Raw genomic sequence first — 12,753 nt, forward strand, 5'->3', positions numbered from 1 at the left:
TGATGTTTCTAAACAGTGATCACCCTCCAGTTCTGATATCATGGACTCGTGTTTATTTTTCAGTTTGGTGAGGTTCTTTGACTTCTCCTCTTCTTCAGCCAGATTAGCACTGTAGTCTGCTACCCTCTCCTCCATCAGCTTTCTCTCCTACAAAATGAAAATGCACGTGTCTCAATCGCTGAGCCAAAACTAGCACTTCAACTTCATTGTTTGTGTTCTCATTTACCTTCAGCAGTTTGTTGTTATGATCTTCCATCACCAGGATGTCATCTTCAAGCTTTTTGATCTTTCCTTCACAAGTGACCTTCTCCAGCTGCAGCTTTTGTCGCGCATCCTCCTCCTCTTCTAAATGTTCTTCCAATTCCTACACCAACAAGGCAATAACAAGATACTGTGTGCATGCTTGCTTTTCCTTGGAAAGCTCGATATCAGATAACTGACAGCAACAGTGGACACACCAGAAGAAGAAAGCCAAATTCACTACCTGCATCTGCTGTTGCATTTTTTTCTTTTCCACCAGCAATGTCTGAGAACGTTCTTCCTCTTCGTCCAGTCTTGCCTCCATCTCATGGAGGATTTCCTCCAATTCCTGCTTCTTAGCTGACAAACGCACCCTCATCTCCTCGGCTTCCGCATACAACTCTGTCTCAGCCTGAAGTTGCTCCTGCAGCGCATTTCTCTCCTCCAAAATCTGAAACAAACAGTCAAAATCAGAGTCAGTTTGAACACTTGAAATGGAGCAACCCTGCAACTGAGTGGCAATCTGTCTTGGGCTTGGTTGGCAAAATGTTAAAAAATGGATGAATAGACAGTACATCAAACGAGAATGGGATGTCAATTGTCATGGAATTTAAACCTCTTCATTTGTGTCATTTATCATTTACCGTTGTGTGCTTCAAGGTGATCTCGTTCAGCTCTGATTCATACTTTGCAGCATTTTCTTTTGATTTCTGCAGCTCTTCCTCCTTTAGACTCATCTCCTCCTCCTGACGTGTCACTTGCAAAAGAGGCTTAACCTTTTGCGGAGTGGAGGAAAGTGGTATAAATATAAAATATCAAGAACTCTAACGATAGAGGAGAAGAACCCAAGTTACGTGGGCCTAGAAGGACATGCTGACCTTTGTGAAGAGTCTCCACCACTGCCAGTTTCTAAGTTTGAGGTAGGCGGCACAATTCCTTTGAATAACTTTCATGGCTGTAAGTTGCTGCTGCCTCTTTGCAAATGCCCTTTAAGTGGTCAACAAAACAAATACCATCATTACCGTCATAATATCATTTATGGTACAATACATTCACACACCAAATACCATCACTTATACCAGGACCTCATCCAACATGAAAATATTTGTCAAATCAGTGCAAATCCCAAAATTGAACCTATTAACTTTTTCCCCAATCCAACAGAACAGATTTAATGAGATACCACAGAGGAAAGCGTCTGAAAATGTTTCATGGGATTTTCCATCCCAATTTAAATTGCTGCCAAATGGGCAGGCTGGATTAGGTCTGCTGATGTTACAAGCTCTTACCTTGCATGCACATAGCTACTTTTTGTTCAAATCAGATAAGACCTGATGAAAATTTCATTGGTAGTGATTCATTACAACTGAACGCAATCTTGACTAGACATTAGCATCATGCTACAAGTCGTTGGCTGTGAAACATTTGTGAGAGCTTGCATGTACGTACTTTCTCGCCAGGAAGCCTCGAGCTTGGGCCTGGAAGGCAATGATGATCACAGTTATCTTCAAGTCTCTCTCCTCCTCCAGCTGGGCCAAAACTCCTGTGCGGAAAAATATCTTGCTCTGCCCGATTCTGTACAGATTTGGATCCAGGTCCAGATGTTTGATCTATATTGAAGGACATTGATAGCTCTCATTGTGACCTTAAATTCAAAGCAGCAATTATTGACTGAATAATACCACTTTACCATGAGGCAGCAAGCTTGTTTTCCATCCATAAAACCTTTGGGAATGGCACTTGCTGCCAGAATCTCATAGCTATAAGGAAAGGGTTTACAGAAACGATATTTGAATACAAAATGCATGCAGTGGCACAATACTGTTTAGGTACAGGCACATCTGATCTAACTCACCGCTGGCGAAACTCCTGGAAGACAATTCGATTCGGGAATCCTTGTCGGCAGATTCGAATCCCCTCCAGCACGCCGTTACACCTGAGTTGCTCCAGAACCAGGTTGGCATCCAGCTTCCCCGCCTGAGGAGAAAATAACTTGTAAGATCAGTGACATATTTAAAGACTTGATATACTGCAGAACAAGGGTCACCGAAGGACCACCCAAGTAGCCCACAGGCCTGCTTAAGTCAAGTTCACCAGTGATGGGACAAGGTGATTTTCGAGGAATGTTGTAGAAGTGATCATATGAAAATGCAAACACTGGCAGAGATTTAGAAATTTAAAAAAATATATGCAGTGTTCGATATCAGCTGTTTCCTAATTATTGTGAGAAATTGTTTACATGATGAGTGTCTTCATATAAATGTGTATAACAACATACATCAATAACATTATTCAAAATAATCCTAGCAAACTTGAGTGCGGATCAAACTGGTAGCCCTTTTTGTTAATCGGTACCCAAAAAGTACCTCTCTATTTCAAAAAGGTTGGTGACTCCTGCTGTAGAGGGACACGTGCACATTGTAAAAACAAATAAAAACAATATATTGACAAAATTCAGGGGCACACTCGAAACATCTTCCTCTCCTCCGGGGAGACATTTAGTAAAATTTAGTCATGCATGTAACCATGTAAATGTTGTATCTTCATGAAGTCATTTGAGAGGTCAGAGGTTACTGAGGTCACTGAACTACAAAATGTTCCCAGAAAGTTGGAACCACAGATATCATGAAGAAGAATTGAGACTGGTGATGAAGGGGAGTGTGACTAAGAGCATTATGGGCTTCTCAAACGACACGACTTTTCATGTCACATTACCGTATGTGGCAAAATGAACAACATTTGTGATGTGTCAGACTTTCGTTGAGTATGTCACACAACATGGGCTACGGTGCGTCAAGGCAACTCAAAATGGGCGATGAGACACTACATTTGTTTGTGTCACATCTGTCAGCTCAAAATCGGTAATGATGACTTTGTCGGAATGAGTGGTGTGTTCCAAGGCAATCGTCCACAACGACGAGTTGGTTCAACAAATACGTTTCTATTCATGATAACGGGGATATGAAGTAAATCATGTTTTAATTTGAAAAAAAAACCCCAAAACACTTGATGTAAATATTTTTTTTTACCCTCTTCTCGTGGTTCGGAATGATGCATCTGACAAAGTTGGGCTGGGTGTTGTGCAGTGTGGTCATGAGTTTGGCGAGGGACTCCTTGTAGAGTTGTCCCACCGTGCGGAACATTCCCTTCTTGGTCTTGGATCCACTGGCCATCGAACTGTCGGACATCTTGGCAATGGTGTCAAGACCCACCACTCTGTCAGCTGAAGCACACAACAAATCAGTCACTGAATCATATACAACAGACCACCGTGTATTTGATCATTATTCAGGACTTGATATTATCTACGAAATGTACACAAATCAAAGCTGAACACCTCTACAATAACACATAAATTAGTAATATTGTGTAACACCACTGTATAGACATCTGCTGAGGTAGGAATTTGCCCAAAGCGTGTATGTCAGTGATCTCACAATCTTTCCAGAGGTCTTGCACAAATGAGCTGGAGGAGTTGTTGAGAAGTGCTGTGACATTGTCATTCAGAGGGTCCATGTTCTTTGTCAGCCAGGCTGTGGCGTTATAGTCCACCTAAAACAAACAATATCGGTTTCATTTTATTCAGCAGCCCTGCAACACTTATTTCAGCCACACCAAAATGCATAACCCTAATCCTATCTCAAACGTAATGTTCACGGAGCGCTTTTCCTCTTATGCTCACCTTTCCAGCATAGTGAAGAAGAGAAAACTCTGTCTTGTCTTTTAGTTGTTTTGGTTTTGCAAATTTAACATGGTTTCCTTGGGTGCTCATGAGTTTCTCCACAAAGGAGACATCTGTGGCTTTGGGGAACCAGCACTCTTCATCCAGCAAGGCCAGAATGCCTGGAGGGTTGTTCTGCAAACAAGATGTACAGATTTACACGAAACCACGCCATGAGGAAGAAAAGCTCATAGTCACTCTCTCAAGGCCACTTACTGGCCTCTCGATGAGCTCTATGCAGGGCTGTAGGTCCAAACCAAAATCTATAAAGTTCCACTCGATGCCTTCTCTCTGGTACTCCTCCTGCTCCAAGATGAACATGGTGTGGTTGAATAACTGCTGCAGCTTCTCATTGGTGTAATTGATGCACAGCTGCTCAAAGGAGTTGTCCTGCAACAGCCATGAGACAGAGTTGAGAATGCCCATCGTCCACAAAAGGTTTTACCTCGTCACATTGCACATGAAAGGCTCATGTGTCCATACCTCAAATATCTCAAAGCCAGCGATATCGAGAATACCCAGGAAGGAGGCCCCTTGACGTTTGGTCTTGTCCAGGGCTTTGTTGACTCGGCCTAGGATCCAGCGGAACAGGCGCTCAAACACAGCCTTTGCCAGGGCTTCAATAGCAAAGTCAGCCTGTGAAGCGCACACACATGCATCAAACACATGAAATATCGTTTATTTTATTCCGAGCATTGCACGCTGTGTACTACCTGCTCTTTGGTCTGTGCTTTTTGCACCACCTCTCTGCCAACTTTGATTCGAGGCGTGAGGATGGCACGAGTGAAGTCTGTCACATTTATGCCCTGCAGGTGACACACCTTCTGAGCCGCTACAGGGAGGAGGAATATCTAAATATTAGACAATAATACCATCATACCAGAGTGCTCTGCTTTTGCTGCTTTTCTTTTGTTACATTTTTAACAGCATTTATTTTTTCATCTCATGTTTGTTTGTCACTATTTAATTACCGTAAGTGGCCTCTAATGTAAAGCCACACACATCTCCATAACTCCGTTTCACACTACAAAAAGGTAGAAAAGACAAAATACTGTATCTAACCTGTGTTGTCAGGCATGGTGGCCTGCTCTTGGTTCCTTTCTTTCTTAAACTCAATGTTTCCCAGCTGCATGACCGTTGAACACACCTTCAGGATATCTACAGTAACACAGTGACAGTCTTGGTGTGATCCATCCATCCATCCATCCATCTCCTACAGCGGCCGTCCTCATTTGTGAGCTGAGTCCGATCCCAGCTGACAAACTATCATTCATGGTAACAGTCACGCGCAAATTAGAGTCCTCCATGACTCTAAGAAGCATGTTTGGAGAATGTGGGAGGAAAACTTATGCAAGGGGAGAACTTGCAAAGTCCATGCAGGGGAGGCCTGAGCTGATAGTTGAATTTAGACCAAGTATAGACAAATAAAAGTGTTACAAATATGAAATCAGTTCTGCAATTTGTTATCATTAATTTATGTTCCAAGTTGCTGAAGCAGTAGTCACCTGTTAGCAGGTGAGCAGGTTACTTGGTTTAGGCTTTAATCACATTCAATTTGCTTGATTAGATTAACAGACTCAAAGAGGCAGTTGAGCCCCACTTAGAGCCAACTATATGTATGTGAACGAGTGGGCATTATCATCCTTCTGCATCCTTTTATAAAGCAAACTCAGGTTGCATCAGATTTGTGATACCAATTCGCTCCTCATCCGTAAAGCCCATGATTGTCATGGCCTCCATGGTCTCCTCATACATCTCATCATCCTGCTGGCCCGGGATCTGGACATGGCCCGCAACTAGGAAGCGGTAGTTACTGAAGGGCTCCAGAAGAAGCTCCTCTGTAAGGGCAACAATAAATTACATCAATCTTTTTCAGATTTTGATCACCAAATCTTAATGTTACGACTTCACAAATGAATTACTGAGAAGTATTCATAGTCCACAAAAAGTCATTAATTTGAGTCATAATTGTCCCCGATCAGAAATCAAATCCCCAGGGCACATTTGAAGTATGTTACCTCGAACTTTGTCCTTGGCACCAGCAATCATATAGTAGAAGATATGGAAGGCTCTTTCTATTTTTGCCTGTCTGATACAACGAGACTTCTCCAGGAGGTCTGAGAACTCATTCATTAAAGAACACAAAGTACTTCTCAAGTTCATTCTAACTAACTCTAATTGTGACAATGTCTTCAACCTTTGTGTGTTGCCTACCTTGTAAATCCTACTGTGCTAATTAGCTAGATGAGCACTTTTATGGCCATATCACCAAGTCCTAAACTAAATATGACTTAATTTTAAAGCTGCAGATCTCAAACAAGGTAGGATACAGGTCTCAATATTGGCTCCAACAATGTAGCCTGTCACATCAAAGTTGATTCGGATGAATTTGCCCTGTGTTAACAAAAAAGGAATAAGAAAACGAGGAGTTAATGAAGAAAATAATCAGTCTTATAGAAAATACACAGTTAAAAATTCATGTAACTGTAGATATGATTTTTCAGAGCTATTTTAATCATGACATCTAATCTTATCAGGAAAACTCACGAAGCGGGAGGAATTGTCATTTTTGATGGTCTTGGCATTCCCGAAAGCCTCCAGGATGGGATTGGCCTGTAGAAGCTGCTTCTCTAGCTCTCCCTGGTGACAACAACACGTTGGCACAATTAATGGCCACCGATGTGGAATGCAGACGGGATTGATGGGTTAGGTTCCCAGAATATAATTCATGAGTATTGAGATTAAGGACCAAAAAAAAAGACTAGCATAAATAAAAAAGCATAAATAAAGCATAAATAAAGAGCAGAAACTATCCTTACTAATGCACTTCAAACTACCTGCATAAAGTCAACAGCTCAGCATTCCAGTAAGTTATGTAACCAACATCTGACCTGAAGTTTGGAGGTAAATGAGGGGAAGCTGATATATAAACAGATAAGGAGGTCAGGTTGGTTCAGCTGAAATTAATATTACCAGCACATACTTCTGAGGAATCCTTCAAGCGACTACATTTGTATGTGCATGATGCATGCGTAGGGAAACTACAATGATCATGATCCGAAAATAAAGAAGGTTTTCTCTCAATTAGCATCGCTGAGCATCTGTGGCAGGGGTGCCATTGCGGAAAAACTTCGACGCCAATGCGTTAATTTGAAAATATTATTTTTCCAGTGACTCAGTCATCATCATCTCCTTCACGATGCCACTGGTCTGCAGGCTCGTGTGTGGAACCAGGTCAATGAAAAATGAGGCAGACCCCTCCTTAATGTGCATTGAGCTAATTCACTGCATCAAAAATCTCTCTGTCACCTTTGAGGCAAGGTCAGATCCTCCACCTACACCTGAAATCACTGTTTCTATCTGCCCAAATTGGCTAAGACTATCTATCAGGTGAGGAGACGGGTAGCAATGACTGCAGCCTGAATGAGAATAGTGACATGATAATGATGGAACACGTGCAACATGGTGGTAGATCCTGTAAAGCTGAAAAGACTGACAAGATACAGACCAGCTGATGTACTGAAGATCAGAGTTATCAAAGCAGAAAGGATTGTCTTGCTCTTTTAAGCTCCTGGCATAGGTCACTGGAGAAGAGAAAATGAGAAATAGAGCACAGCAGAGCAGCAAGAAAGGGAATGAGGTAGCTAGCACACAGCAAAGCTTTTTTTGTAGGTTTACTGCATATTAAATTCAGGGAGTCAAGCTAGAGAAGAGAGACGAAACAATAGTTTGGTTAAGGCGAGGTCTATGGGAGACACCGACAAACCAAAAAGAATTGCCCCCAAATTAAATTGAAATCACTTTTTTCAACGGGTATCAGGAGGGTATGGTGAAAAATAGTTTAAGTCTTTGCACACGCTTCCAGCAATTATCTTCAAACATAAAATGAATTTATCAATTGAATTCACTGTACAGAGTCTTATGTGTTATGTTGTGTTATTTTGTTATGTTATTTTGACTTCAAGATGGCGCCGCGAGAGTGGCTGCCTTTACAGCAGCTCCTGTACTTCTACTTTCTTCCTTTCATAACTTTGCTGCTGTAAATTGGGAATTTCTCCATTGTGAGACGAATGAAGGTTTTCTTATTCTTATTTAACACTCTCTTATTAGATTGTGCACCTTATGAGCACCAGTGAAATCATGTTGTGACCGCTGAATGTATATAATATCGCAGGGCGGCTCAGAAAGAGATTTTTTTTTTTAAGATGTCCAACAATGAGTGATCATTGTAAACCACAAGACTCAACTAAATGCATCGGGGCAAACAAACAATTCTCCTGCAGCGTCAGGGCAAAGAGAGGGAGGTTGGATGAAGAGGAAGAGCAGAGGGAGAGGACGTGTTGGAGACATGGGAAGAGGAGATGGGCATGCTCACACTGTGCACGTTGATCAGTGAGAGACCCTTTAACTGCTGGGGAGGCTTAATCTCATCACCACCGGCAGTAAAGGGTGTTCACTGAAGATTAATACCAAACTCAACATAGTAAACCAGCAACGCTAGTTGTCCCTCACGAGGCATTCTGGAGGTTTCAAATGTGACTACGGAGTACTATGATCATGCAAATCCACTTTCACTGGGTAATACAGCAACAACAAATGTTAGGGGAAACACTCTCGACCGTAAGGGTCTGAACCTTAGTGTTGAAAATGGACGTCAAAAAATGGTTCTTTGGGAACTGAGTGACACTATCTTCATGCACGTTTAAATCTCAGGAAGAAACAGCAAACAGAAAACCACACTTAAGGCATTCCCCTTTACTCACGTAGGCAAACTGTGATCCTGATTGTTGCTATTTGGAGGAAACGGCGATATACAGAATTAAAGTGTGCAACATCCTAAATACATTAAGAGTGAGGGAACTGGCTGACAGACCCTTACTTTTCATGACAGCATGGTCACTTTGCATGCATACTTACAGCACTGCTGTCTTTCTTGCCTTTGTGCGACGAGGCCACTACAGCCAAATACTGGATGACTTTCTTGGTGTTCTCTGTCTTGCCAGCGCCAGACTCCCCACTGAGGAGTAAAAAGATGTCACGGTGAGACAGTCAAGAGGATGAAAAAGGAGAGCTACCTCACTAGAAAGGAACAGTATCATCCTGGCTCAGATAAGCAGTTCAGGATTAGTCTCACAGTAATTCATTGTATAATTGTGATGCTTTTAAACAGAGGCATACGCTCATCCCTTTTTCCCTCCATAAAATGCGGCCTGTGATCTTAGATCCTTAAGACAAAGTCTGAGTTGAACAATCGCAGAGCCATCAGCCATCTAAGTCCATGACGATTTGTTGAGTTTTCCCGATAAGATGAGATGTCACGATCCAAAAGTCCATAAAAGGCATGGGAGGCTCCGTATTAGGGCTTGAAAGCTCGGAGAGCATTCAATCTATTTTCTCCTGTTCTCATCTGGCATGGAGCCACAACATCCAGTCCCCAACTGGAGGCAGTTCTGAGTGCCGGATAGATTACAATGGGACTTATACCTCCACTTGGTCCATCAAACAAAATTCATGTAACGTTCAGTATCAGAACATTGCTCATAAAATAGGAAACAGACAAGCTGGTCACAGCATCAATTTGAACTTGTTTAACGATATCTGAGAAAAGCTACAACAGAAACCCAATTAGCGGCATCAAAAGACTGCCTGCCACATTGAATTTTTGAAAAAGTGACCATGCTTGGAACACAAAGTGCAATATTCTGCTCAAAATCCACATTGACCTGTTCCACTTTTGTTGAAGTTTACAGATTCACGGCCTTTCTGAGCCACTCAGGGCCCAAATGCGAGAAAATATACAACTGTCTTACGATACACATGTGCAACATTTATTAAGGTAAAATAAGTTCCATGAAATATTGTGCACTCATAATTGATGCTCAATTTGCAATCTTTTGAAAAGGATCTAACTCTAACCCTGCATGTGGGAGCAATTCAATTACATGAATTCAGGTACAACCCAAAAGCAGATAGTTATCTTTCACCTTTCGCTTCTGTTGCATGACTTCATCATCACATACATCTGTTTATGTCTACTTCTACAACCTGCTTTGGTCTGACCGATAAAACATTGAGTTCACATAGAGCTATGTTTCAATGGGAATTACATCCAAATTAGATGCAAAGGCTTCCCAAGTGACAACAAACCTTATGAAGCCACCTTTGGCATTAATACTGTAAAAATAACGCTGACAGTGTACATGCAGCGCACGCCCACACACGCACGCACACACACACACACACACACACACACACACACACACACACACACACACACACACACACACACACATCATACATGAATTTCCATGTACTTCACCAGAAACATTTCTACCATATAAGGCAGGGACTGCCTGCTGAGCTTCGGCGCAGTTGTAGTTTTAACTGAAATGGTAATGTTGACTACTGAGACATTACTGGGCAAGCGTTCAGCTCTCTTGTGTCATTCCATGTTATCAGTTTAAAATATTATTAAATCAGACGTCACACGGATTGGATTTTCTTCCACTAATTTAACCTTGTGTATCCCAAACTGTTTACACTTGTGAAAAAGCTGTTTTCTAATCTGCCTCGCACATATGGGGCCTTATTGTGGTAGATTGGAGCATGTGCGCTCGGTGTAAAAAGGGGCATAACTTCATTTTCATGCCGGCACAAGTCTAGTCTAGCATATTTAAGGCTGTGTTGCGCCTTTCATGGCATTACGGCGCACGGAGTCATCCCGCCCCCGACTCAGTCGATAATTTGGTATCAAAATGTAGTCTGCGTTTGAGGTAAAAACAGGTGCATCGTCATTTTCAGGGCAATGTCTTCTTTTTTTTTTGGTAAACGCGCTACGCCTCATGGAGCGTTCTTATCGCGCCGACCGGTGCCTCTGCAAATGTGGTTGCAAAAAGCAAATGACATTTTGGACCCACAATAAGCAGGTTCAACTCTTTAACTCGACAAGACGTACTTGTACGTCTTTTTAAAATTAGGCCCCGCCTACCAAGGACGTACTTGTACGTCTAAGTCTTTTTTTTTGTGTCATAGGGAGGAGGAGGGTCTGATGCTATCTGTGAATGAGAATAAGCCGTTTGCATTGTAAATCATGTAAAAAAGCGACCAGTAGGTGGTGCCTCACATGCTTGAAATGCATGCTTTTACAAAAAGCTCTCTTTCTCCGTTTTTTGTCCAGGAATTGCCATTTTCATGAAACTTAGCCATCTTGAAATACCGATTGCTGAAGAATGGAAAAACCAATTTTTTTCTGCTGAAAGAAGAGCGTCTAAACTTTATTTTGGTAGGCTCCATGTTTATATAGCATTAGAACCAAATATTCTGTGGGCCTTGCAAGATCAGTCCAAATCCAGTAAAACACTGGGATTGAGGGGGTTGCTCCAGTGAAAATGGCTGGGATTGAATGAGTTAACTCGAGATGCAGGTGGTGCAACGCAATTTTGGTGTACAGTATTTGATCGAGGTGCGGGCAGACAAATTTAGAGCTCCGCAGACATGTGTGGTGGAAGGCATCAGATTTCATTGATAAATATGATCACTCTGAATCACTGTAGAAATCAATTCACTCATTACTGTATAGTCATTATCATCTTAAACATATTTTAATAGCATCCACGTCACTGTTGCTAGGGGGGGGTGGGATATGCAATATGACGTTGAGACGCAAGATCAAGGGTGCAATGCGGTCTCCAGTTGCCTGTGTCACGTGCTACGTCAACCGCAAGGGGAGAGTGTGCAATTTAACTGCCAACTGATCCCAGTGAATCTGTTTCGTTTTTCGTCTACCTGGGCCTGTGCATACCTGTGTTTAGAACACCCTGACTTTGATGCAAATGGGGAATAGCGGTAGGATTGGCCAAAAAAAAGACTTATTCTTTTCCATGACGGCTCACAAAGGCGCAAAATGCTCCATTACGCCCAATTTTACCAGTGTAAAGTTTCGCAAAATGTCAAAACACTGAAAACTCCACCCATGCGCACATTTAGACTGCACTTTGCGCCACACTTGCGCTCGATATGAAAATAGGCCCCATCGTGAGATGTAGACAACCAAACGCAACAAATCCTGGAAAGGGTGTGCTAGATGAGGAAGTGGTCTGATTTTTATCAAAGTTTATACAACATCCTGGCAACAGTGCAACCATTTTGGATTAGAGGATGCCTAGAGGGCATCACGGCATGGGGAGAAGAGCACTTGGAATGCCCAGATGAGAGTATTTGCTTTGGCTCCTTGTGTGCAGTTAGGTATTTGGATTAATGACTAGAGTTCTACAGGGATTTTGCCTTATTGTGTCACCACAATGGATTGGAAATAAAACAATCAAGAATGTGTTTGAAGTGTCACCTTTTAGCCATAACTCGAGAGGCTTCACCAAAATATGACATTTAACATTTTGGAATTCGATCCTTTTGGTAGCGTGCATTTCTGAGTAAAATACTTTGAAAATGTACAATTGTAAATGAAATCATTTACCAGACCAAGTCTATAGTTCTTAGACATGAAGATGCTTTTCCAGACCTTCACTATCAGCAACTTCACCTTCTGCTTGTTTGTGCTCACTTGTGTTTATCAAGAGAAAATGTTTCCTGTATTAGGTTGAGCTTGCGTGACTGACTTGGCCATTGAAGAATATTACATTTGACTCAAAAGCATACAAATTATGGATATATTTAGAACTGCAAAATTTTGTTCAAATAAATGGAGCCCCGTAAAATTGAGATAATCTGCATAACATGTCTGTAATTTCTCAAAGACAAACCCCGCAATTTTTGTCAAATCTACGGTACTCCTA

At 41.8% G+C, this 12,753-nt stretch overlaps 1 protein-coding gene across 3 annotated transcripts in view; it reads right to left on the reverse strand.

Moving 5' to 3' along the window:
- Window positions 1-12,753, reverse strand: part of LOC147200532 (myosin-11-like) — a 28,706-nt gene that overhangs the window by 8,589 nt on the left and 7,364 nt on the right. For 2 of the 3 annotated variants that reach the window (XM_086121069.1, XM_086121071.1), the window contains exons 5-25: window positions 8,879-8,978; window positions 8,725-8,751; window positions 6,509-6,601; window positions 6,292-6,355; window positions 5,980-6,078; window positions 5,656-5,799; window positions 5,024-5,119; window positions 4,675-4,793; window positions 4,445-4,597; window positions 4,178-4,351; window positions 3,923-4,096; window positions 3,678-3,792; window positions 3,270-3,463; window positions 2,096-2,217; window positions 1,931-2,000; window positions 1,690-1,850; window positions 1,119-1,227; window positions 885-1,016; window positions 485-691; window positions 227-364; window positions 24-147 (exon numbers count right to left, since the gene is read on the reverse strand). In XM_086121069.1, the coding sequence (XP_085977195.1) occupies window positions 24-147; window positions 227-364; window positions 485-691; window positions 885-1,016; window positions 1,119-1,227; window positions 1,690-1,850; window positions 1,931-2,000; window positions 2,096-2,217; window positions 3,270-3,463; window positions 3,678-3,792; window positions 3,923-4,096; window positions 4,178-4,351; window positions 4,445-4,597; window positions 4,675-4,793; window positions 5,024-5,119; window positions 5,656-5,799; window positions 5,980-6,078; window positions 6,292-6,355; window positions 6,509-6,601; window positions 8,725-8,751; window positions 8,879-8,978 (2,615 nt within the window). The remainder of the gene's footprint in view (window positions 1-23; window positions 148-226; window positions 365-484; window positions 692-884; window positions 1,017-1,118; window positions 1,228-1,689; window positions 1,851-1,930; window positions 2,001-2,095; window positions 2,218-3,269; window positions 3,464-3,677; window positions 3,793-3,922; window positions 4,097-4,177; window positions 4,352-4,444; window positions 4,598-4,674; window positions 4,794-5,023; window positions 5,120-5,655; window positions 5,800-5,979; window positions 6,079-6,291; window positions 6,356-6,508; window positions 6,602-8,724; window positions 8,752-8,878; window positions 8,979-12,753) is intronic. The other variant, XM_086121070.1, reaches the window with a different exon arrangement.

This window comes from Hippocampus guttulatus, chromosome 9 (genome assembly GCF_054856545.1).
Source record: "Hippocampus guttulatus isolate MCC_2025c chromosome 9, RoL_Hgut_1.0, whole genome shotgun sequence".
Classification (NCBI taxonomy): domain Eukaryota; kingdom Metazoa; phylum Chordata; class Actinopteri; order Syngnathiformes; family Syngnathidae; genus Hippocampus; species Hippocampus guttulatus.